At 42.9% G+C, this 26,917-nt stretch overlaps 1 protein-coding gene across 2 annotated transcripts in view; it reads left to right on the plus strand.

The window, feature by feature from the left end:
* Nucleotides 1-26,917, plus strand: part of LOC148027439 (ABC transporter C family member 2-like) — a 107,956-nt gene that overhangs the window by 37,470 nt on the left and 43,569 nt on the right. For both annotated transcript variants that reach the window (XR_015692596.1, XM_087689128.1), the window contains exons 4-14: nucleotides 3,779-3,938; nucleotides 7,477-7,591; nucleotides 7,691-7,771; nucleotides 7,888-7,912; nucleotides 8,946-9,002; nucleotides 9,131-9,196; nucleotides 9,335-9,409; nucleotides 9,488-9,595; nucleotides 10,472-10,606; nucleotides 10,761-10,867; nucleotides 10,979-11,072. Coding sequence is in view for 1 of the 2 variants with exons in the window: in XM_087689128.1 (XP_087545254.1) it covers nucleotides 3,779-3,938; nucleotides 7,477-7,591; nucleotides 7,691-7,771; nucleotides 7,888-7,912; nucleotides 8,946-9,002; nucleotides 9,131-9,196; nucleotides 9,335-9,409; nucleotides 9,488-9,595; nucleotides 10,472-10,606; nucleotides 10,761-10,867; nucleotides 10,979-11,072 (1,023 nt within the window). In the remaining variant the exon portion in view is untranslated. The remainder of the gene's footprint in view (nucleotides 1-3,778; nucleotides 3,939-7,476; nucleotides 7,592-7,690; nucleotides 7,772-7,887; nucleotides 7,913-8,945; nucleotides 9,003-9,130; nucleotides 9,197-9,334; nucleotides 9,410-9,487; nucleotides 9,596-10,471; nucleotides 10,607-10,760; nucleotides 10,868-10,978; nucleotides 11,073-26,917) is intronic.

Consider the following 26,917-nt stretch of genomic DNA (forward strand, 5'->3'; position numbering starts at 1 on the left):
CAAGGAACTGTTTGCAAGGTACTTGGTCTTATAGACCCACTTCACACCTATCGCATTTTGCTTCGGGGGACGCGGAACCAACTCCCAAGTTTGATTATGCTCTATAGAATTGAGCTCCTTCTTCATGGCGTGGCGCCAAATATCTTGTGTAAGAGCCTTCTTGATGGTAGTTTGAAGATCTAGGCTGCTCCTCCACAATGAAAACTTGCTCTTCTGCAAGACATCTCCAGATTGTGTCCTTACTAAGGTGATGATACCATGTGAGTGCGCAACGGAAGAGAAACATAAACATGTTGAGAGAGAGAGAGAGAGAGAGAGAGAGAGAGAGAGAGAGAGAGGCTGGGTGAGAAAGCTAATACTGTTTGGGGACTGCGGAAATCGCTGTCATGGTGGCAGACAACGCTGATGGAGGGCTGGCTGAATAAGGCACCTTTCAAATGCAAGGTCTTTCTTTGGTGGGTAATGATTGGTGGTCTTCCTCTTGCCTTGGCCCTTGCCAAGCGTCGCATCTCGAATGGCAATTGTTTCTTCTGTACCACACCGGCGGAATCGGCCCGACATCGTTTTCTTTCTTGCCCGCTCGCCAAGAATATCTGGTCACTCTTGTCGCACATTTGGCGTGCTGTGGTGGGATCCTCACTAACTCCTTTCGACTGGGTTTTTGTGCGCCCGAAGTATCCCACACCGCCACAGTTGCATATGAAGATCTTATTTCACTTTTTCAGATACTGGGGATGCTGGCACATTTGGACCACGCGCAATGCTTTTCTCTTTGATTCGGCCTCTAATGTACCGCGACATATTGCCAGGCTTAAAGGGCTCTTGCATTGGCAGCTAGATCTCATCCGACACTCCGACTTGCTCCCTCGGGAGGATTTGCATCCTTGGCATATGGCAATTGCCTCTGGGTCGTTGCCATGATTGGTGTAACCTTTTTAGTGCATTACTACGGGGATTTCCCACATGTTGGCCTAGGGCCCTCGTGTCTCTTGTAATCAGAAAGAGAGAGAGAAAGAGAGAGAGAACCTCTTCACATGATGGCTTAGTGTCATCATGTATCTTGTAATCCAGTAATCTTGTATTTTTTTCGTAATTAATACAATTACCTTTTACGAAAAAAAAAAGAGAGAGAGAGAGAGAGAGATGAAATGATATATTAACGTCTACAAAAGGCCAAAATGACCTATGAGACCATGAGTTACAATCATGTGTATGATGGTACAACTATCTGGGCAAAATATGTAGCACAAAGCAAAATAAGAAAGGAAACTAACTATGGCTATGTGTAAAACATAGAGCTCTATCTAGTAACAATGAGCTCCAAATGGTACAATCTCATGTGGGTATGTAGAGCCTAGCTCTAGCCCGAGCAATAATCCCCTGTATCTGCCTATGAAGGTGTCGTTGATGTCTGTGTCGAGACCTAGGACGTCTGGATCAGCTAAGTTGAACGGCTCGATCAATCAGTACTCCTTGTCTATGTGTGGACTGTGGCGGTGAGAGAGGCTCTCATGTGGATTGTGGCTGTAACTGTATTGAAGTCTTTTGAGTCTCCTTTGCAAAGAAGTCTGTGAGCTGCCTTTGTGGAGGGTCTCGGTGTCCTGGAGCAGCTGTACTCCTGAGGCGCATGTCATGAAGCCGTCGTATCTCAAGAAGAAAGAGGCCAAGGCATCGCTGATTGGTAAAATCCATGATTCTAGATAGTGGTTCAAATCCGTCTCTTAAGAGACAGTGGAAATGACCACGAACCTCGTAATATGCTAGGCAGTGGCAGATATAATGCTCCTCTGTCTCTAGCTCTAATTGGCATATCTGGCATATGTGCTCCTCTGATGGGATGGATCTATATCTGCCAGTCTCAATCTCTAGCAAATGTGAGGAGGCGTGCAATTTGCCAATAGTACATCTGATCCCATGGAAAAGGTGGGTGTCCATGTATCTCGGGCGAGCAATAAATCCATTATCTGTAGTATGAAGGAAATGCTCGCGGTAGAAAGCCATCTTTGTCCCTAGCTCCTGCCCTAGTATATCAACCATGTCCGCTTGATATCCAACTGGGTAAGATCCATTCTGATGATCTTGCGAATCTCTAACCTGCTCAGATCAAGAGATGGTGCATCAAGGGAGAATTGGAAGGGGGGTAACTTGTCCATGCTAAAGCCATGCAGCTCAAACCAGGCCGACATCATGGATACTAGGGGTTTCTCCATCGACCTCCATCTGTCATAAGTGCGCCCTGATCTACTACGGTGGTCAAGACTGGGCCCCCATATTTGTACTCCATAAAGTAGTGTGGATGTGACCAGTGTATCGAAGAGCCATAGCTTTGTGTGGGGTTCTTGGAATTGCACCTGTGAGCACATCCTCTCCAAACCACCTAGTGGTGTGTATCCGCGAGTGAGTCTAGTGTCTGTTGCCTCTCGCATAGAAAAGGTGGGCCTTGTGAATAAGACTCCCATGTATAAGAATCCACATACTCCAACTCCTTAGATCCATATGTGAATTTAGGTGTTGATCTCCTGACCCACTGTGGTGTAGTATTAAATACCATCACCTTGGTTTTACCAAGGTTCACTGAAAGCCCACTGTCCAAAGTATAGGAGTGTAATGCATCCAAGTGTCTCTGTAGACCCTCTGGAGAGTCAGCTATCAATACAATGTCATCTGCATACAATAGGAGAGGTATCCAAGTGCTAGCTAGTGGAGCTCCTCTATCTCCTTCATGTGAAATGTAATCAGCAATCCCATCAATGTACAAGCCAAATAATGTCGGAGAGAGGGGGCATCCCTGCTTCACCCCAATGGTGGAGTAAGCAGGTGCCGAAGGCCCTCAGGTGTCTAGACTTTGCCCACAACTCTCTCATATAGTGCCAAAATACCCCAATTGAGCTCTTTCGGTACTCCCATGGCATGCAATCTATGTATCAGCCTGTCTCTCGGTATTGTGTCAAAGGCTTTGCGGAAGTCCACAAAGCAGTAGTAGGTCCGTCGGCCATGGGCCCTTCCCTCCTCAATGATCTCTCTGAGTGCGAGGATGTGATCCAATGTGGAGAAGCCTCTCCTAAAGCCAGCCTGTCCTGTGCTTTAAGACCCCACATCTCTGCCCACCTGCTTAACTCATCCTCAAGGATGGAAGCATATAACTTAGCCAATGTATGCCCAACCATGATAGTCCGATAGTTACTGGGTAGAGTAGGGTCCCCTGACTTGAGGATAGGCAAAATAGTGTTCGTGCTCCAACTTTCTGGTAGGCCTTCACACATGGCTCTGTTAAACATGTAAGCTAGGAATCCTGCCACCAAATCTCTAGCATGGATCAAGTGTTCGGCTACTAGTCCATCATGATCTTATGCCTTTCTTCTGCTAAGTCTGTCAATGGCCTCTCGGACCCTACTTTCTGTAAAGAAAGTTATGGTCTCTGGACAAGGCTCAAGTGGGTCAGGAAGAGGTGGCTGACCCTCCACAGTATAGAGACTAGCTGCATACTCTTCCCATACAGCAGTGGACGTAATAGGTGTGGTCAGGCAATGCTCTCTGAAAAGCCTCCAAGCCTCTCTAGAGTCGTGGCTCAAGAATAACTGATATAGGTCTCGCTCCAGCTGGGCCAAGAATGTTCTCTTCTTCCACCGTGTGAGGCATCTAAAGAGTATCTGTGCCTATCTGTGGGTAGTGGACCCCAGTGCTCTCTCTCTGTAGCCGTGCTATTTGAGCTATTGCATGTACATCAAATGTTTTTGACTTTGCTTTGTGATGTCATTCTAATTTGTATTATTTGCAGGCCATTTTTGGTTTTCTGTTTGTGCTTCATCTCCCAGACTTGGTTCCATACACAAACTACATTCCTTTGTTACATGAGGAGCCTCAAAACCATGCAGATTATCAAGCTCTCCCTGGAAAGGAGCAAATTTGCCCGGAACAACATGCAAATGTTATATCAAGTGAGTTGTCATCTAATAGGAAAATATACATCATAAAACTTCTTGTTACTTGTACTAGATTTTCTAATCCCATGTTCTTTCACTTGCCCCATTTTAAGGACAAAAGAAACGAATGGGAAAGTATCGTAGTCCAAAAAGTAGGTGCGGATTTGTATTAGTTGCTCTCTCTTATATACTTGAAACTTGTGGAATGGAACAGGATTTGGAATAAAGATGAAAATTACTCTAAGGTGGAAAATGAGGCATTTTCATGTGGATTACTATGTTGTGAGTTGGCAGAGCTGGACAACTCAATCATTTACTTTGCCATGCTCCCTCCTTTGTTAGGACATCAATTGTCTCGACAGTTTGAGGAGGAGTGTGCTTATGGGCACTCCACTTTGCATGACCGAAGGGTAGTTAGAATCATCAAAACATTCTTTCTTGGGGAGGCAAGGAATCACAGACACCTGCACAGACCGTGCCATGATAGCCAGGTGAGGTCCCTTGGTGGTGGAAACACTAAGGTACTCTGGTCTTTGATCCTGTTTGGATCTCTGATCTCCTTCGTCTTTATAACGATCCTTGCGATCTTCTCGATCATAACGGTCTTTGGGACAATCATACCAATGTTCGTATGTCGGTCTTCACAATTATGATTGTGGCTTCTTTGGTCCTCATGGTCATCATGAGAGATGATCCACCATGTCTTGCCAATTGTACTGGTTAGCCATCTGTCCTTAAATAGAACCTACAAAAAATGCAAAAAACACATAAAGAAACTGATGTTGTTTTGATGTCAGAATGCTCTAGAAAGGGAAGAAAACTGTATAAAATGCTGCGAAAAGAGGGCAGCAAGCTGTAGAAGGTTTGTTGGGCTGGAATTGTCAAAATTATGGTGAAGATGTTGCATTTTGATGTTGCCTGGATGGCAGGAGCTGTAAATGCAGCAAAACTGATTGCAAATCAGCAGTTCAATGTCATCTCCACTTTGGGGCAGATCTGGTTCCTCTTGTTTGGTGATGATACCATGTGACAGAGTGCAACAGAAGAGAATCACAAACACGGAGAGAAGGCAAGAGAGAGACAAGAAAGAATGCAGAGAAAGAAGGCACGGGACTAAACTTATCTGAAAACAAATGGTAGATACGAGGTTGGCCTGATCAGCCCCTACACGTAGCTGCTATGCATCAGTGAGGGCACTGAAATGGGCAGATGAAAAGTGAACACAAGGCTGAGAGAGAGAGAGAGAGAGAGAGAGAGAGAGAGAGAGAGAGAGAGAGAGTGTGTGTGTGCTGGTGATGTCTGAAGATGTGTGCAGGCTGGCTGGTGACAGCTATAAATAGCTGGAAATGGGAGAAACCGACTGAGTAGCTACAAACTGATTGACTAAGCTGGAAATTGTAATGCAAATGCACCGATAGCTGTCAAAGCTCTTTTGCCTTTGTTAGACTTGGATAGAGCTCACAACCAGGAGATGAACAGCATGAATACAAGAAATGTTAACAAAATCTGGATGAAAGTAGTGTCTTCCAAAGTGAGTCATTTTGGTTTAACAAAAAATGCATCATGGGCACAATGCCAATCACTTGATGGAAAAAGAAGTTCATCGAAAGTCAAGAAATGCATATAGATGTGCAATTAGTAGTTGTAAAGTGCTATCTTTTCCTAAGTTTTTGGAATCCTTAAGCCTTGTGTTTCAAATGAACATTTTAACCTGATTAGTTTGTTTTAAGTTTATCAAATAGCCTCAGTGAGTGCCAAGCTGTCGGATGCTATGTAACATGTGGTAGGGCACCATGGACCTAGGGAGACAAATGCCAAGGATGAGTGAGCTGTGGCTCACCATTAGCCTCGGCGATGCTGTTAGTGAAACTGTCCACAAATGAAGACTTGCTGCATGCAGGAATGAATGTGACCCAAGATTACCATAGTGGTTGATTGTGTGTCAGGTCTTAGGCTGTCGTAGTCAGTTAGGCCAGGCATGTGAACCAGGTCAGGATGATAGGAACTTGTGATTAGTCTGTTTTGCTGCCAATTGCCAACCAAAATACAGCTCCTCAAGTTGGGCTTCACATTGCCACTCAAAGTTTATATTAAGTCCAATCTCACCAAGGCTGGGATTGAGAGCCTAGTCCTTTGATATCATTTTGGAAGCGTACTTAGTGGCTTGCTTCGGGTTAACTCTTGGGCGTTTTTATCATTGTATCATGTGTGTGGAGTGCTGAATAGGGTTCCTTTATATGGGCTACAAGTGGTATGAGAGTTGAGAGGGTCAACATAGATGAGAGTTTAGAGGACTGACTATGAGTGGCTCACTAGAACCCCAAAAACAATTTACAGAGTAACATGCAGACTTCCAACAAAAATTGGTGAGATATCCTTTTTGACCAACGTCCTCTCCAGAACATCAAAAGTACTTTTCAGAGTAGCATACATTGTTCTTACAACAATTGGTCCAATGTGCTTTTTGATAAGCTGAAGTGAAGGAAGAATAAGACAAACGAGATGAGGATATTTGATCCTAGTGTGGGTGCAATCTTCTTCTTTCCGACGCCATAATTCTCATCGTTGAATCTTGATGTGAATCAAAAGCGGGAAAAGTCACTTGGGCCTTGATTATCTAATGCAAAGATACCTGTAGAAAACTTGAAAACGTAGCTATGGTATGAATGCTGGCCCTAAAATATTGCAGAAGAATACACTTGCAACACACTATCAATTCACTCATTGTCAGACGCAAGAAACACTAATGTCACTTACTTTTGGCCAGATAAAAACGAGAGCACAATAAAGACAGATGCACAACTGATGGAAATGTATTTGAGATGGCTTAGTGTCCAAAAGTATGGGATACCCAGGACAAAAGTGGGTACAACCAAGCTGGAGCTGGGCATAAAATCTTAATGGTAGTGTGCTCTAGGGCTTGGCCATGACATAAATATTGTTGCACACCTCCCTAAGAAAAGGCTAAAACCTATCCGAGGCTCTAGTTCATGATCTTTGTTTACTGGCCCAAAACCAGTTTTTGAGGAAGCATTGGAATTGTCAGTTTGGTAGTTCTTCAATTATGGGCTGACCTTCTGACTCCACTGCCTCACTGTGGCAAAAGCAATGGTCTCTCTTTCTGTGGTATTCTATCTGCTCACCTGTCTGGTAGTTCTTCAATTATGGGCTGCCCTTCTGACTCCACTGCCTCACTGTGGCAGAAGCAATGGTCTCTCTTTCTGTGGTATTCTATCTGCTCACCTGTCCTTAAAGATAAGACATACTTCACTTGATAAGGTGAAGTCTGAAAGTCACATCACAGAATATTGATTTGTCTTTGGCACCTTTGTGGTGCACGTACATGTGCCTGCATTACACATGTTTGTGCATTTGTGTACTAGTTTGGTTCATAAGTCTGCTTTCTGGAAATCTGCATTCCTGTATTTGTGGGAGATGGATCACCTGTGACACAGGCCAAAAATTTCTGTGTCAAGCTTTGACCTTAATTCGAATTTTTGAAAATCCTAAGACATCTCTTTGATTTGGTTTTATTACATTTGTTCTTATGCAGGGCTGCTTTTTAGTTGGATGACTCCTCTTATGAGGCAGGGTTTTAAACGACCTTTAGTGGAATCAGACATCTGGCAACTTGATCAGTGGGACCAGACGGAACAACTTTACAGAAAGTCCGTAATTTTTATGGCTGTCCCCATATTATTTTGGGGGTGTGTTCAAATGTTTATCAGACATCTAAGGTTTTGAACTACAATCCTCTACTTCTCTAGGTTTCAGCAATGTTGGGAAGAAGAGTGCTTGAAAGAAAGGCCTTCTCTGGCGAGAGCTTTAAATAAGAGCTTGGGAGCCAGGTATATCTTTTGTGGATTGGGGTTAGTTCTGCTAGGTGTCATATTTCTTTCTTTAATAATTCATCTGAAACTTATCCCTAACTCTAACATCTTTCTTTGATTCTCTTTAATTATAGGTTCTGGTTGGGTGGCCTTTTCAAGGTATGCAAAATATTATTTATGTCTGCAAAGAAAGTTTCAATGAAAAGATCAGCTTGTTGATTGTTAACTTTATGGTTAAGTAGCAGTGCACAAAGCTTATCACAATAACCTAAGCATAAGTTAGCATATTACTGAATCTCTTTTGCCAGACTTATGTCTCTCTACTTGTCCTTTCTTCTTCATTTTGAATGGTTGTGTTAATCAATAGATATGCATAAAGCTTACATGTCATGACTCACAGTAGGTGAAACATAAGTTAGCTTATATCCGAATCTGTTTTGCCAGACTTATGCCTCTTTACTTGTCATATGTTCTTCATTTGCAATGGTTGTGTTGAGTTTCCAAAGGTTCTACTTGTTTGACAACTTGCAGTTCGATAGATAAATAGATCTGATTTCTGAAAGTACAAGAGAGTTGCAAAAAAGCATGCTGTCAGAAACATGTTGCTGGTCAATTAGCCTGTAGTCTAGTTGGGGATCATCCATTGTATTGCTTAATTTTGCACTTACATAACATTTTAATTTTCGCCCAGTAATGCCTACTTTTTACAACAGTGTGCTGGCAAGTCATCTCTTAGGTCTCTTCTTGCATGTGATTTTGATACTTGCAAACAAAATTCATGGTCAATAGTTCACTTTGCTTGGGTGGTCAAGGAGAGCATATGCTCTTAGATGCAGCTCTTTCTTATTTTTTGTTTTGTGGCACACTTGCTTAAAGAGCACTGACATCAAAAAACGATTTTGAGATATTGTTAGATGAGAATCCATCCGGCATACTTTTGTAAGGCACATTTTGTTGAACTCCAACATTAATACATCTCTTCCAAACTTGGACATTCAATAGTATAAGAGTAGACAATAAGGAGAAATATGTTACTGAATCATATGTTTGATCAGATTGATGCTCAATATATGAAGTAAAATAAGGTTGAAGCAGCTGACCTTTTCGTTTGGGTTTTCTTGGGATAAATGTTAAACTCAATGTACAAGCTGTACCCATAAGGTCCTTACTTGGTCAGGCTTACTGTTTTCAGATTGGTAGTGATGCCTCCCAGTTTGTTGGGCCTACTTTCTTGAGTCTACTTCTGCAGGTTGGTATTTTTGATTAAAGCTTGACTCTGTTTCGGATCAAAATCTTGTGAATATTGATAAGCTAAGTCCTTTGCTTTCCGTCAGTAAGATATCATGTGGTTGGCCTTTTACATTTTCAATTTACCAGTCAATGCAGCGAGGAGATCCTTCATGGATTGGCTGTATGTATGCAGCATCAATTTTTGCTGGTGTGGTAAGAATCTGCCTTTGACTTTGTGAAGTTCTGCATGTTGGTCTACTTTCACAGATGGGCAGAATTGTGAGGTTCTGCATGTTGATGTTGTCTCTGGTCTCTGTTGCATTTGTTCAATTTGTGGGTTCACATTTGCAGATGGGTGGAGTTATTTGTGAGGGCCAATATTTTCAAAATGTTCTTCGTGTTGGATTTCGAACTCGAGCAACTTTGGTAAATGGTTACATTTGCACTGCAATCTTGCTCTGTTTATTATGTTTATTTGGTACTCTAGTTTAATTCCTTGTTCAGGTTGCAGCCATCTTCCGTAAAACATTACGGATAACTCAAGAGGGTCGCAGAGGATTCACTTCTGGAAGAATTATGAATCTAATGACTAGTGATGCAGAGGCTCTTCAGGTATGCACTGCTGCTTTTTTGGTGTCTTATGTTTTTTGTTGAAGTTTTTGATCTTGAAGGTGCATTATACACCTAAACATTGTTGGATTGGGTTTCGGTCCATGTGAGTAAGTTCCAACGAAAGGGGTAGGCTTGAGGTCATCCATCACCTTATGATTTTGAGGTGTGGATGGTAAGGTAAATTGTGGAAGCTGTATTGTTAGGTGCACGCTGGCATGGACAAGTGAGATGGTGATATCTGTGGAAGGAGAGGTGTTTTCAATGCCATCTGAAGTCTGAGTTAAGATTTCTTGAGAAAACAGTGTTTTTACCAAGGTGTCCTACTTTATCATTTCTTTGTTCACTTTGTAAAATCTTTATCTATCTTATCTCTTTCTTGATTTCATTGTAAATCTATGTGGGGACACTGCTTACCACTGGGGAATAACTTAGGCATTGGAGCACTATGCTCACTTCTAAAGTAATTAATCTGAGGGTGCACTACTTGTCATAGGAGAAGATTTGTGCTCATTTGATCTTTCAGTGTATATTGGAATAAGATGTATAAAGAGGTAGTACATTGGCATGCATAAACATGGCAGAGACTGCATATGGTAGAGAAGCATTCAGTTATCTTCCCTTGGCAAGGTGCTCCACTGCTGGAGTCTGTCCCAGGATCTCAGCCAGAGACAGAGCTACCTCTGACTCTTGATTATGCATGTATAGGACCAATATGCTCAGTTATTTTCTTATCATATGCAACAAACTGATCTATATGTCAGAAAGAGAATGCTTATGCTCTTATATTTTTAAAGTCCTCCTATCATCCAACATTGCATGACTTTCGATACATCTGGTATTCTATCCCATTCTTGATCAATTCTGGTTGTTTTGCAGCAAGTATTCCAACAGCTCCATGCTGTTTGGTCAGCCCCCATACGCATAGTCATATCCATATATCTGCTATTCAGACAGCTTAGATATTCTTGTCTTGCTGGTGCCTCAGTGCTATTGTTGCTTTTCCCAGTGCAGGTATCCGATTACCATCCCATTTAATATCTCTGAATTGATAAATTCAACATAAGCTCATAAACTTAATCTTCTGTCAGTTGCAATGTTTTAACTGAATATTTCCTCTAGAATCTGGAGTGTCATCAGGTACACCACTAATCAATGTGTGTTATAGGCTGTAATGATAAACAGGATGAAGAAGTTTACTCGAGAAGGTTTGTTGCGTACAGATAAGCGTATTGGACTCATGAACGAAATCCTTGCTGCCATGGACATTGTTAAGTAAGATAAATGTCATTATTATGAGCATGCAGCTTGTTTTAGAGCATCATCGCCCTAAATTTCCTATCACTATGGTACAGGTGTGAACTTCTTTATTGTGTTCTTGTGTAGATGCTATGCTTGGGAGAATAGCTTTAACAGGAAGGTGCTAGACATCCGTAATGATGAGCTTGGATGGTTTAGAAGTGCAATGACATTTGGATCAGTAACCTCTTCTCATTGACCCCATGTTGATGCCTATGTACTGGAGTTGGTTGTAATGTAGATGGACTAGTTTTTCGTGTGGCCAGCATTAAACTATATGCTTCCTCTCTTCAACTTTAGCAAGATGGTCTAAATCCTTAAAAGCTGCGTTAACATTTGTTCTTTACAGGTCTTAGTTCACTTGTTTGCAAGTATAAATGCTTTGGTTTGAGATTTTCTATGATGTTGTGAAAGGGGATATGTTGTTTTACAATGTGTTTTTTAATCCAGATTGGTCGATTTTTGAGACTATTGAAAAATATGGACTGATGTACTATGGTAGTCGTTACTGGATCAGCTGAAGCCAACATGAGACATGCAAATCATGAAAGGATACAGTACTAATGTTGTTGGTGTCTAAGTTTGCTGCTGAAATTAGCTATCATTGGTTTCAGGCCTACATTTCATGACTACATGCTGTGTTTCTATGTTGCCCCTTACACATGAAGAGATGCATTAGGAAGTTGGAACAACTGCCTGACTTGGTAGTTTAAAGTGCTAACTGGCACTTCATACAAAGAAACTCCTTTACATGGTTACTTGGCCTCTTGCCACATGTAGATCTGGGCTCATTTTCACCAGCCCCTTCCACTGCCTGACATTCTGGTTTGTGGCTCGTGGCTGTCTTCACCCTTCCAATTCTGCTTCAGGTGCCCTGTTCCATCATCAGGCCTTATATTTGGAGCATCTTCCACCTAGCGTTACCATCATCTACTTGGCATTAGCACCCTTCTCCTTCAGGCTCCACCTTCACTTGAGTTTTTCAGCTGGATGTCTTCTTCTTGCATGGCGTCATCATCTCCAGCTTGGCATCAACATCCTAGCCTTGGGCGACAGTCTCCATCACCGAGTGTCAGTGATTTCATCACTCGTCTATCATAGGGGTTGCAGGGACTTGTGTTTTTGCAGCCTGGGTCCTCCTCCATCACTTGGCATTACTCGTGTGCCATAGATGGCGTCATCATCTCCAGCTTGGCATCAACATCCTAGCCTTGGGCGACAGTCTCCATCATCGAGTGTCAGTGATTTCATCATTCGTCTATCATAGGGGTTGCAGGGACTTGTGTTTTTGCAGCCTGGGTCCTCCTCCATCACTTGGCATTACTCGTGTGCCATAGAGGCTGCTGAGACCTGCATTTTTCCAGCCCGCCGGCTTATCCTCCATCATCTGGTGTCGTCATTATCCACTTGGGATCAGCATCTAGGCTGTTCTCTGGCAGTTGGAGGCCAAACGTAGCCTGGGATATGGCACCAGATAGTGGGCGACAGCTGGAAGAAGGTGCCAGGGCACTGCGAGGCTGGAGGGAGAGGTGGCAGCAGTCACGAAGGCTGGACAGCCACGTGGAGGTAGACTGATGGTTGCAATTTGCACTGGAGAGTGTGAAACCTGCACAGATGGAATGAGACTGAATGGGGGCAGTCTGTCTATTTCTAGATGTAGAAGGGTGCCCCAAAAAATTAGGGTTTTTTGGAGGCCATTGAAACTCTCTCGGACTGCTTCCCTTTTTAGGGTTTTTCATTAATTGTGTTTTGGGGTTGTTTAAGAATGCTAATCAACTGAAAAGCATATTTTAGCTCAACACCCCCTCTCAAGCCCAAAACTGAGCCGAAAGGTTAGGCTACCACTGTGATGGTTATTGACCCCAAGGCATCCCATCCCAAAGCAGCCAAGGCATTGGACAAAGGGTGCGCGTTGGTTGCCCAGTGGCCTACCTAGACTACAGAGGCGTAGTTTATCTTACCAAGGGTATCCAAGTAGTCACCCTAGGGAGGACAAGGCATGGGACAAAGGGTGCACATCGGTTGTCCAATGGCCTACCAAGCCCTACAAAGGTGGATGGAACTACATTGATTTTTTTTTTTTTTTTTTGTGAATAAGTGAGTTAAATTTTATGGGATGTGGCCGATTGAGTAATAGTGACTCAGAAGACGGGAGTAGGGAGAGTACACCCAACACATCACAAAACAATACAAGCTTACCTATCCAATCAAGGGTGTCGATGACTATGAAAAATAGGTGATGAGGTATCCATGTGATGGAGTATGATGGTGTGGTGACAACAACCGCCGGTGGAAACAGCTTAGGATCCGCTCAAGTGGTGCTCTGCACAATGAGATGCAAAGTATGCTACATGTTGAAGAATGCTCATGCAACAGGTGCCACTTGGACAGTGTCCCTCGTGGGGGAAATTGTTCACTTGCCCAAGCGCCCTTATACAAGGATGATAAAATCATACAATGCAAAGGGTAAGGTACAATAGAGGGAAGAAACCGATGTCGAAGACAAAGTGCTGAAGCCTGTAGAATACCAAGAAGGATAGGAACCCTCTATTAACTTGGATATAGATGCTGAAGAAGGAAGAGGAGCTTGATGTCGGTCTTCATATGGTGCCGAGAACCGTAAGGAATGAAAGAAGATGAAGTGGATGAAGTTGATGAAGCACCTTGCTGGAAGAGCAAGGTAGAAGTCACCGCCATGATAGCATTGAGAGAGATGCTGCACGATCCGCCTTGGGAGGAGAAACTGCCATGTTGGAAGAAGAGCAAGCACTCTTAGGATGATGAAACCATGAAAGGAACGGTGCGCATCTCCACGTCTCTAGCCCAAGTAGGATCAAAGCAATCTGCAAGTTAGCCCTACACTAAAAGACAAAACCTTGCAAAAGAGATGAGAATTCACAAACACAGAGGTCAATGGTGAGATGCTCCAAAGCAAAACATAACAGAAATAAAACCGAACTCAAAATAAATGCAGTGAATGTGTATGTGTGTGAGTACATGTAGCGGAAGATAAAAGAATGGAAAAACTAAGGACAATGAATCCTATGGGCCCGACTCTAAGAGTGCGAAAAATGAATGCTAGACTGACCTAGGGTATCCGAAAGGACCTAGAGACATGCTAGTCTAAGAAGGTGGCCACCATCACGTACATCCAGTAGCAAGGCTTTGCCAAGGGAATGTCTGACGAGGTGGAGAGGAAGGTGAGATGGATGCATGAAGTGCAATGGGATTGGAATCTGCAGACCAATCAGCCAATCCCTCAGGGATAGTGAAAGAGATGGTTTGCTGCGGTTGTACTCGAGTCACATGTCCAACAGCAATAACAGGTGCTGAAGGAGCAGATGAAGCAGGAGTGGAAGGTGTAGCTCCACTAGACTGTGTAGTCACAGTGGTCTGCTGAGACTTTTTAGATGGAAGACCTTGGGCCTTGGAGCGACACTCCCCGTCCACATGGCATGCTCTCCGGTAGTGTGTGCAAATCCGTTTTTTCTTAGGGAGTTGCTGCTAGATAGGTCTAGATTCTTTGGTTCCGTTTGAAGAAGAGGAGTTACCCTTTGATTGGCTTGCCTTCGTATCTTGCGAGTTCTTGCCATTGGTGGTTTTCCCTCCTGAAGAAGAGGCAACCAACCCCCTCTCTCTGAATAAGGCTGTGATGAGGATTTCTTGTGGACTTGATCATGCAGCCTCACGTAACACAATAACTAGCATTGAAACTCGTAGAAGGTTGGCAATTGAGGTTGGGAGATGATGTGTTGGAATGAAATTGAAGTACTTTTCGGGCAACTTATTCAAGAATGTAACCTGATCATCATCTGATTTTGGAGAGCCAGTGGTGGCGAACTCGGCAAGTAATCGCATATATTCAGCTAGCTTGACTTTCAGATCATCCCCTTTCTTGATAGAGAACTTTTGAAGCTCAAAGTCGAGATTGATGTGCTGAGTACGATTTCGAGCCGCATAGCAGTCGATAAGGTGACTTCAACGCTCTGACACGAGCGGGAAGTGCTGGAATTGAGAGTGAAACTCAAAAAGCAATCCCTGCATTAGCTCAACATTGGTTGTGGCATTGCGGGCTCTCCATTGATGGATGTAGTCAGGGTGAGCTAGTCGAGGGGTATAGGCTCTAAACCAATGATGAGGTCCCAAAGACCTTGCGAATCAAGCACTTGTTGAATGAAATTCGACCAAGTGATGAAATTTGACCCGTTAAAATGTGTCTTATCTGTGAAGGCATTCTTGGCTATTGCATCAGGAGTGGTAGTGCTCGGAGATGGATAGTGTGAAAAAGGGTAGTGTGCGTAGGATGGGGGAGTGGAGTACACTTGGGAATGGGCCCTAGAGTTCCCACCAGGCATGCGGGTAGTGTTCAAGGTGGATCCATTGGTAGGGTTGGGCTAACTAGGCATGGGCATGGTAGCCACATGAGTAACCCAAGGAGGTGGGATGAGAACACGAGGAGTAGAAGATGGGAATCCTTGCGTAGGTGTAACCCAAGGAGAGTGTGAAGACGTATCATAAGCTGAGGATGGAAACCCCTGTGTTTGAGTGGTCATGTGAGATGTGAAGTTGGAGATAGTGAGGGGGATACCCATCATAGTCGATCCAGGAGCTATGGGTGTGCTCATTTGCTGAAAGGTGAGAGGCATTGTGTTAAAGGGTGGCATTTCCCCTAACGAAGTACCATGGTGCAAAGAGGTAGAGAATGGAGTAGAGAAGGAGAAGGTACTAAGAGCGGAGATGGAAGATCCAACCCCTAGGGTGTGTGATGCAGATGTGGAGTGTAATCCAAGGTTTTGGAAAGATGATGAGAGGTGTGATATAGAAGAGGGTGGGATGGGAGGGAAGTGAGAAGTGTATGTGACATGCTCAAATGAAACAGAAGTTGTAGATGTATTTGAGTTTCGTCTGCTTCGTGAGCCCCCTCTATTAAAGTTCACATACGCAAAGCCATCCGGATCCTACACCTCAAAAGAAAAAATAGGTGAGGGTTTTGATTCATGCAATTCAAAAGGATTGTACAAACCTGACATTGGACTTGACTGGGATGATGAAGATGGATTGCTAAACGTTTCGAATGCCGTATGTCCCCCATGATCGGAGAGATGGCCAGCCTCACCAACCAATCCGAAAGTGGTAGCAAAACTGGTAGGAGAGGTGTAAACATCATCGTACTTGTTGCGATAGTACTCCTCAAAGTCCTCCTCTGTCATGTTAGTGAAATCTGGAATAGGAGTAGAAAAAGAAGGTGGAGTGTCATCCTCCTCACTGAGTCCATAATGCTGTTTGAAGGCCTCCAGTGATGGAGAAGCCTAATAGGACATCATAGGAACTGGAGAAGAAGGTGTCTAGGACATTGTGATTCGGTTACGAGTCGTATTGTGTGCCTTGCACAAAGACTAGCTCTCCACAATATCGGTAGGATACTCTTTACAAGAGCATTGGCTCTGATACCATGTGAAAATGCTAGGGTTTGCAATGAGGAGACATAGAGTGTACGACCACGACAGAAACACAAAGAGATAGACACAGACATAGAGAGCAAAACTCAAACCCTAAACGTAAAACTCAAAACTCAAACATAGAAATTCAAACTCAAACGCTAAACGTAAAACTCAAAACTCAAACATGGAAATTCAAACACAAACAGAAGAAGGGAGAGAGAGAACACAACTCTGAAGTGAATGAATGCTGTAAATGAATGTAAGAGTGTACAGTGTGCTCAAGGGCAGAGCAATGTCGGAGAGTGACATCCATCGGAGATGTTCATCGGAGATGAATTCTAAGTCTGTGATCACCAGTAGGAGTGTGAAGAGAGAGGAAAAGTGCAAAACACTGACACCAGGGCTGCCAGAGACAGAGGCGACAATTGCAGAATGGAGAGATGATGCCAGGCGACTCCAGGAAGGCGCAAACGCAAGCTGTAGGATGTTGCTTGATGGTGGAGATGCTGGTGATGGCATTTGGAGGCCAAACATAGCTTGGGAGATGGCGCTAGACAATGGGCAACAGTTGGAAGAAGGCGCCAGGGCACTGCGAGGCTGGAAGGAGAGATGGTAGCAGTTGCGAAGGCTGGACAACCACGTGGAGGTAGATTGATGGTTGCAATTTGCACTGGAGAGTGTGAAACTTGCACAGACGGAATGAGACTGAATGGGGGCAGCCTGTCTATTTCTAGATGAAGGGTGTCCCAAAAAATTCGGGTTTTTGGGAGGCCACTGAAACTATCTCGGACCACTCCCCTTTTTAGGGTTTTTCGTTAATTAAGTGTGTTTTGGGGCTATTTAAGAATGCTAATCGACTGAAAAGTGTGTTTTAGCTCAACACTCTCCTTGTGTTTGACAATTGCAACACTCTGGGATTTGTGTTTTGCTGCCTAGGTTACTCCTTGGCATTAGAGGACTATGGTTCGCTCCCATGACAGCTGGTGATCATCTTCCATATCTCCGATGGCATTAGAGGACTGCGGTCGTTCCCTTGACAGTTTTCTTTCACCTTCCAGTGATTACTTTGATAGCTCACAACCCGGAGGACTGAACACTGTGCAAATTTCCCACAATGTTGTTGCTTGATTCACACAGGAGAGTGCAGTTATCTTTTGAGCTTCGGCTCCACTATATGAACTTTTCTTCTCATAGCATTGTTCAATGCATCATCACCGTGTTCTTCTTATGTTTATGAGTTTCTATTCTCTCTCAGTGTTTACCGTACACACTTCGTGTTACTCCCTACAAACCCTACTATCTCTTTGCATTGTCACGTATTTTGACATGATATTAAAGCATGCATGTTCTTTCTGATAGCTAGAAGGTGGAGGGCTGCAGTTGCTAGGGATTGGTCAACCTATTGATAAGGGCTAATGGATGAAATTTGCATCTGAGAGGGAGAAACTTGCACACAAGAATCGTGCTGAATGACAGGTAGCCTGTCTATTATAGATGTAGAAGGATCCTCCCAAATCAAGGTTTTGCATGTGGGACACAAAAACTCTCTAGAACTTCTCTTCGTTTAATGAAACTTTGGTAATTTAGATATTTTGGGGGTGTTTTAAAGAGCTAATTAGTTTGTAATGCATCTTGAGCTCAACATGAGAAGTATTTGGTAACTCTTTTCACGACTAGAGGCTCCTATATTGCAGTTCTACAAGGTTTTTAAAAGCCTATAAGAGTGGTGGTTTTTGACTAGGTTCTTCTCGCAACCATGTGATACATAATTTTATGTTGGATATTTTCTAGGTCATGCATTGGCCAAGTGAGATGTCTCATCACGAAGTTTATTTGTTTATGATTGAGATAGGATCCTAATAAGTGAAAAGGTGTCTTGGGATATCATGGGGATGTGAAATTTTAATGTAGTGCTTGGCATTTTAGCTTAATTTAATTTTCCAGGAAGGGATTGTTGAGCTAAAAATGCATTAGCCAGACTAAAACAGCCCTAAAACATGCTTTATTAATGAAGAAAACCTCTTATTTTAAAAAGAAACACGATCGTAGAGAGTTACTATCTCCCATATGCAAAACCCTATTTTGGGTGCCCCAAACTTTCTATAAATAGGCATGCAGCCCACCACTCTTCTTTAATCTCGTTTTTGCAAGTTTTAGGAGCCGTATCTCCACTGTCCGCAACCCGTTCTTGGAAGACATTGTGGTTAGAGCTTCCCCCAGCCATTTGCTACCATCTGGTGCTTGATTCCAACCTTCACCACTTGTTTGCAGCTGTTGCTTAGTACCTTGAAATTGTCGCCTATAGTTTGTTATTGCATTTGATGTTGATGTCAGATCTGGTGCTGTTGCCCTGATGCATGGAACTATTGCCTTGATCTTCTCTCTCCTTTAAATATTGTGTTTTTAGTTTCTAGTTGTTGTCCTGACACTCTCACCTTTGTCTCCTATGGTTGCACCTAACAACTGTGGTTCAGATTTTATCTCCTCTCAGGTGCTTGTGTTCTTAGTCTTTCTCTCTCCTCCACTGTTGTTTGCATTAGATCAAGCCTTCCTTGGCTGCGTTTGTTGGTGTTTGAAACTCGGAGATTGCCTTTGCTGTGATTCAAGATCCGTTCGAAGTACGACATACTCTACAGCTCATAACCTCTGCCTTGATCCTAGAGATATGAGAGTTCAAGGTTTATTATTCATTGCATAGTGTGTTTTTTGTATTAGCACTGTATATTTATTATTCATTCACTTTATTATTCATTGTGTTCACTGTCTGTGAGTTACCCTAAGACTAACCCTAACTGTGTTCTATGTTTATCAGTCTATGATTTGTCGTACGATTGGTTTTGTGCTTTTTGCGTTTAGAGCATTTTTTCACATCGTATTGGAGCTAGGTACTCTTTGAGAAACCTTGGCCTTTGATTAGAAAGCTCATTCACAAAAGCAAGAGCAACAAAAGGGTCAGATGACTTTGAACACATTCGCAATATCGCTCCAGTCTCCACAGCCAAACATGGATAGAAATAATCGGGAGTAAGTGTGTCAGCTTGCTACTATCCGATTTGACATGGGTGGAGAACCATTGGTTTACCATGGAGTCTATAGACCATATTAAATTTCTACCGTTGAGTATGATCTCATCCTTATGCATAGGGCTTAGCAAGAGGTTGAAGGTAAGCCTGAGTTTTCTCCTTTAGAATTGATACACAGAACTAATGATCTTGATGACCTTTGAAATCTCCACTACGGATTGGCCATCCCAAAATGGAATCTGGCTTGGATTACACATTACTTTCACAATATTTTTTTTCAATGTTAGGTACGAATCCTATTATTTCAGATTCTATGCCAACTAATCATGTATTCTTGGTTGAATCGTGAGATACTCATCAAGAAGGAACTCTTCAAAACAAGCTTTGGTTTGTGAGTAACAAGGAATATAGTTATTTCTTCATGAACTCAAAATTAGGTAAGAGGCTAAACTTGTAAGTATTTCTACCTTTTATTTTCCTTCAAATGATTTTTTTTCTCATGGTTAATATGGAGTAGATACATCTTCATCTAGTGCATTTAATGGACAAAAGGAACCAACCATGTTTTCCACAACATCCATCGCAAATCCGTTTGGGCTCCCCACCCCCATCCCTCCCTCATTTTTCATTGTACCTTCCTTTGGGCTTTCATTAAGGGCACCAGTTTATTCACCACACATCATATTGGGGGTTCTATACATTTAGGCACAACCTTTAGGACCTCTATATATCCGTTTTCAGGTAGTGTACTCGTGATGGAGGCTTAACCTACCACCCCCACTCTTTCGGGCTATACCTCTAAGAGTACATCTCAGACATACTTAAGTGTGGATCATTTGGTATTGCAGTTTGCCTCTATGGGATTACTTAGTGGACTATCTAATCATTATATTGTGCATTGGCTAACATTTGGACAAGGCTATCATGTCCCAGTACCTCCACCTACACCTATAGTATCATATGGATTTACGTCCATTTCAGTACCTCCGTAGCAATAGGCACTCATTGGATATCAACGGCCTATTTCTGCCTATCCATCTTTACCCCTCCTCCTTATCCACCACACCACCACCACTATCTTATCCTCCATCCTATTCCATCTATCCAACTTCATAGACACCTCATGGTTCTAGCTTCTTATCCGCTAAGTATGCATTTAATGACAAGACTCGTTTCAATGGATCAAACTATACCACTTGGTCAAATTTGATGAGACATGTCTTAGACTCTCAGAACCTATGGGATTTAGTGCAAGGGTTGAAACCCCAACATGATCTTGTACTTGTTCCATATGAGATTGTTTGCTCATGGAAGGCTCCTAATGCCTCCGCTATTATTGAGCTTATGCAAGATTTACTGTCCAAGTTTCACTCTCCGCTTTAGTATTTCGACCTAGCCTCTAAGCATTGTGTGCACTTGATTGACTGCTATGCGGCTCAAGGTAGGACCCCTTGCACCAATTTAGATAATGATTTTTAAAATTTCAAAATCATAGATAAGGATGACTTGAAAGTCAAGTTGACTGAGTATCAGTGCCTCCTTATCGAGTTCTCAACCAGTGGAGCTCCTAAGTTCTCTAGCTATTAGGTTATTCTGTTCTTAATAAGCTGCTAAGAAAATATTTCCATTTTGTGCAGTATGTGATTTCACAGCCTCATATGCCCACATTTTATGAGTTTGAGTATCAGCTCTTTTGCTATGCACAGTTGTTCAATCAATTTCATAACACGTCTTCGCTAGAGAGAGACTCTAGTTGCATCTTCTCAGAGGGGGCAAGAGGGCAAGGACACACAAAACTTGAATTAAAATCAAAATTAGAATCACAACAGGGCTAGTGAATCCCAAGGAACCAATCAATCTACACTTAAACCTGGATGGTAGAAGTTTATCTAGAAAGAATAGGTATTGTCAACGTTGTCAAAAGATTGGCCATTATGATGATGAATGTCAATCTAAGGTGAGAGACACACAACCAAAATTTAAGAATCAGACCCCTGTATCCTAGTCAAGTAACCCCCAACAACGGAAGTAGGGTGGTGGCAACCCTCAACAGGGGGCAGTGGTGAGTCTAGATCCACACTGCCACCAGTCAGTCATCACAATCAGCGAACTACTAAACTCTAGAGGGTTTGTTTGATTGGTCTGCAGAGGCCCACATCATCTCTTTAGAGACATCAAATGCGAGTCTCGTTCACATTTGCGAGTTGCCTCTTGATAAGGTGCTTGCAAAGGCCCAATCGTCACAGTCGAGCGCACGTTAGTATTCATTTTTTGAGCCAATGTAACCGGGAGTGTTCGTGTAGGAAATAGCTTGGTTAAGATTCAGGCCTAGGGTCATGTTAGTTTTCCTATTGACTTGGATCCAGATCTCGCTTCACTGGATGATGTCTATCATGCCTCCTAGCTTAGGATAAACTTGTTGTCTGTTCAACATCTTTGCCAGTTGGAGCGAGCAGCAGCCGAGAGTGTTCGCATAGGAAACAACTTGGTCAAGGTTCAGGCCTAGGGTGATATTAGTTTTTCCATTGACTTGGATCCAAATCTCGCTTCATTGGATGATGTCTATCATGTCTCCTCGCTTGGGGTGAACTTATTGTTTGTTCAATAGCTTTGCCAGTTGGAGCGAGCGGTTTTTTTCACGACGACCATAGTCGAGGTCCTAGACTCAGATTGGTTTAGTGATTGCTCACGGCAAGGCACAACTTAATGGCTTTTATTGAGTCGATTGCCAATGATTTGGAATTCTATTGCTTCCAAGCTTTGGTCACCACACGGAAGCCCATAGGCTCTAAGCGTCTCTAGCGTTTTTGCTTAAGACATCTTGGTTACGACTCTCTTTGTAAGCTGTCGTGTCAAGGGATGATTGAGAGCCTTTCACACCTACAACTATCTCGAGAGGTTTGTTAAGCATGTCTAGGTAAGCAGCATCGTACACCCTTTCCACAGTAGTCCATCACTTGTGTTGTGGAACCCCTAGGCTCATTCATGTAGATCTTTGTGGTCCCATATCCGTGGCTGCCTTAAATGGTGCATTGTACTTTTTTTTGATAGTGGATGATTTCTCTAGATACATGTGGATATACTTTCTTAAGCACAAGTTTGATGCTTTTACTTATTTCAGTGCTTAGGTACTGCTCATTCATAACCAAACTGGTCATTGTGTGAGTAATATGAGAAGAGATTTTAGTAGGGAGTTTATCTCCCACAAGTTTTTTGAGTTTCTATAAGAGCAGGGCTTTGCGTGCTAGCTTACCTCTATCAACTCCCTTGCCGAGAATGGAGCCGTAGAGCGTAGGAATCGGAGAGTCATGAATATGATACGCTCTATACTGTTCGTAATAAAGCTCCTTGAGCGTATTTGGGTTGAGGCGATTAATACTTTTATGTACATTTTCAATCAATGTCCGACTACAACAATTTCTAAAAAGACTCCGTATGATGCATTTTTCGGCGCTTGGCTTGTTTTTCTGGACTTTATAGTTTTCAATAGTCATACTTATATGCACACTCTTGATGACAAGATAGAAAAGCCTACCCCTCAAGCTGATCTCTTGATTTTTGTGGGCTATTTTTATCATTCTGTTGTAGGAAAATAACTCTGGTTGATTCACACTAGGCCAGATTTTGCATTCTTAGTTAGTTTGCTTGGTCAGTATTTTAATGCATCTAGAATGTCTCATTAAATTGCTTTTCTTTGTGTGTTAAGTTATTTAAGTTGTACCTATAATTATGGACTAACTTATAGCCGTGGTTTATGTGGGTACACTGATTTTGATTAGGTGGAAGATCCTAACACTCGATGTTCCCATATAAGCTATCTCTACATCTTGGGCACGACAACCATCTCTCAAGCTAGTTGTAACTAGGAGATAGTGGCGGCCTCCACAGCCTAGATAGAGTATCAAGCTCTTTTCGCTGGCACCGCGGAGGTCATGTATCTGTGAAACTTGCTGGCCGCATTACAGTTTTGATGCGAGTCACTAACAATTATCTATTGTGACAACCGGAGTGCCATTGTCCTTGCAGGTAATCCTATCATCACCCCTTAGATACGGCATGTGGTGGATTAGTATCACTTTACTAGAGAGCAGGTTGACCTAGGCACCATTCGCCTAGAGTTTGTGTCGTGAAGTGATAATTTTGCAAATCTTTTGACCAAGGCAGTTAACCGGCCGGCTCTACAGTATCTTCTATTCTACTGCGGATCGGCTTGATATACCCTTCTCTACTTCTCCTTCCTATTTAAGAGGGGGCAATTTTTTTATCTTAATAGTGATTGTGATGATATTTATAGCTTTTCACTTTCAGATATTTATTTTTTATATATTATCTATTACGGACATTTGTAACTTCATTCGCACTGTTAGGATGTCATGATTGTAAAAGGATGCTTGGGAAAGTGAATAATTCCCTTGCGAGGGCATTATCGAACTAGCATTGTTGCATCACATTCTGATGAGCAATAAAACTTGCATCTTTCTTTGCATTATCTCATGCATCGGCATTGTGTTCATGTAAACATGTATGTGTGCATATTTATCTCTTTTCGGTCACCCCTTCGAGTGGTCCGGATCCACTATACTCGTGGCATTGCACATGATAGTCTTCAAACGCAAATTTTCCTATGCTTGCATGCTAGCTTTGCTCGTCTTGCTTGCTTTCTTGTTTTGCCTTTCTCTCTACATATTTTTCATATGATTCACACACACACACACACACACACACACACACACACACACACACACACACACACATACACTTAGAAATCCCTAGGCACTTACTTTAGCAGTGTGTGGAATCGTTTTGCTTGTTTTACGAAGGTAGTGGGGCTATCCATACTTATTTTCCCGGACTTTGGGGCATAGTGACTCAATGGGATGGAAACTGATTTAAAACCATCACTTAATGCTATATCTTTTAAACAAATCACTTCAAAAGCTCTCCAAAAAATACAAACAAAAACAATCAAAAAGTCCATTGCTGATTCTTTCAATTTGCCTTTGTAGGACTTAGTAGGTTCCTAGCACCCTTGGTCCGATGCCTTTGCCTCTTTGGGGTGATCACTTGGGCTTCCTTGGTAAGATAACCATTACCTCTATAGTCTTGGTAGATCATTGGGCTGCCGATGTGTACCATTTGCCCAATGCCCTGGTTGCTTTGGGGTGGCGCCTTGGGATACAAAGAAAATCTATATCACGGGCTTATTTCTCATGGCTTAGTTTTGGGCTTGAGAGGGGGTGTTGAGCTAAAAATGCATTAGCCTGACTTAAAAAGTTCCAAAACACGCTTAATTAATAAAGAAAACCTCTTATTTTAAAAAGAAATGCGATCCTAGAGAGATGCAAAATCCTAATTTGGGTGTCCCAAACTTTCCATAAATAGGCATGCAGTCCACCACTCTCCTTCAATCTTGTTTTTGCAGGTTTTAGGAGGTGTATCTCTGTTGCCCACACCCCATTTGTGGAGGATATCGCGGTTAGAGCTTTTGCTAGCCATTTGCTACTATGTGGCGCTTGATTCCAGGCTTCACCACTTGTTTGCAGCTCTCGCTTGGTACCCTAGAGCTGTTGCCTACAGTTTGCTGTTGTATTTGATGCTGACACCAACATTTGGTGTTGTCACCAGAGGGCACTATTTGTGAGATTGTCCAAGAGCTCAATGTTGGGTATTTGACTCATGCCTTACTTACGCCTACGCTCATATGGGAGTGTCGGTGATCAGTAGGACACTGGGGCACTTTGTCCTGGGGCACTTTTTACTCTCGGTAGGAGAGGTTTTTTCCCCCAGACTTATGGTCTTATTGTCGTATGTACTTATGTGCTTATGTTACACACATTTGGGCACTTAGTGTGTGTCGGGTGTGAACACCCCCTACAACCCTAATGTTTAAGGGTTGTACTTTGTACTTTCAAGTTACACTCATTCAGTCTATTCTCTTGGGTGTCGTGCTTCAACTCTGTCTCTCACTCTCACATTGTCTACTGAATCCCTGCTGTACCTCGATCCGCTGTTCTCACATTTGGTATCAGAGCTTAGCTCTGAACTCAGCTTCTGCCTGCAGAGTGCAAGTCTGCAGTCTGCAGCCCACGCCAGTCCTGCTCCAGGCCGCTGACACACAGCTCCACGCAATGTGTCTCCAGCGCACAGGGTCTGACACTGCCTGACGTCAAACCTTGTCAGACGTCACGTCAGCACAGGTACAGCCCGTCGTCAGTCCTGTCAGCAGTCAGGCGCTGTTCCTCAGCGCTGCCTCAGCACAGGTACAGCCCGTCGTCAATCCTGTCAGCAGTCAGGCGCTGTTCCTCAGTGCTGCCTGACTCCTCCCACAGCATGTGACTGTCCGAAGCTCCCATCAGACAGTTCGCCCGTCAACAAAACCACGTGTATCATAATCACCAGCCCAATCAGAATCACTGTAAGCATGTAACTGCAGTGGTCCCCCCTTGGCATAAAGCAACCCAAGAGAACGAGTACCCTGCAAGTAGCGAAAAACACGCTTGACAACTTGCCAATGTGACATACGTGGCTGATGCATATACCTGCTCAAAGCTGAAACTGCAAACTGTATGTCCGGCCTAGTATTGCATAGATAGATAAGACATCCAACTGCAGGAGCATATGTATGTATATCAAACAAATCATTGTCATCATGTAATGACAGTTTCAGTCCAGGTTCCATGGGAGTACAAACTGGCTTGCAATCCTGTAAGCCAAACTTCTCAAGAAGCTGCCCAATATACCTTGACTGTGATAACCCAATACCTCAAGCATTATGTATGAACTGGATGCCCAAGTAGTAATGCAAAACTCCCAAGTCAGACATGTCAAAAGTTTGCTGCAAATTTTGTTTGAATGCTGAAATCTGATCAGCATGTGTTCCAGTGAGCAGAAGGTCATCAACATAAAGACATAAAATCAGCATAGATCCCTCTTCTTTACATACGTAAAGGGTAGACTCAGATGAGCTGTTTAGAAACCCCTGACCAAGCAAGAAAGCATCTATTTTCTCATACCAAGCTCTAGGAGCTTGTTTCAAACCATATAGTGCCTTTTTAAGCTTGCATACCAAATGTTCTGAGCCTTCAACTGCAAAACCAATGGGCTGCTGTACATAAACTTCCTCCTGAAGTTCCCCATGTAAAAATGCAGTCTTGATATCTAGCTGATGTACTGTCCAACCATAATGTGCAGCCAAAGCAATCATAGACCTGATGGTCGTCATACGGGAAGTAGGAGCAAATGTCTCCTCATAATCAATGCCCTTTTTCTGTGCGTAGCCTTTAGCTACCAGCCGTGTCTTGTATTTATCAATGGATCCATCTGCTTTTCTTTTCAATTTGTAGACCCATTTCGTTCCAATGGCTTTCTTCCCAAATGGCAAGGACACCAAATCCCAAGTTTGATTCTTAGTAATAGAATCTAATTCAGCTTGCATAGCTGACATCTAATGCACACTGTGTTGTGCATCCTCATAACATTTAGGCTCTTCATTATCAAAAGTACTTGCTGCCATAATAAACTCCATGGTATGTGCTGAATCATGCAAGCGAGTTTGCCTTCTA

This window comes from Lygodium microphyllum, chromosome 12 (genome assembly GCF_053477565.2).
Source record: "Lygodium microphyllum isolate KBCC chromosome 12, Lygodium_microphyllum_v1.1.10, whole genome shotgun sequence".
In the NCBI taxonomy this organism is placed as follows: domain Eukaryota; kingdom Viridiplantae; phylum Streptophyta; class Polypodiopsida; order Schizaeales; family Lygodiaceae; genus Lygodium; species Lygodium microphyllum.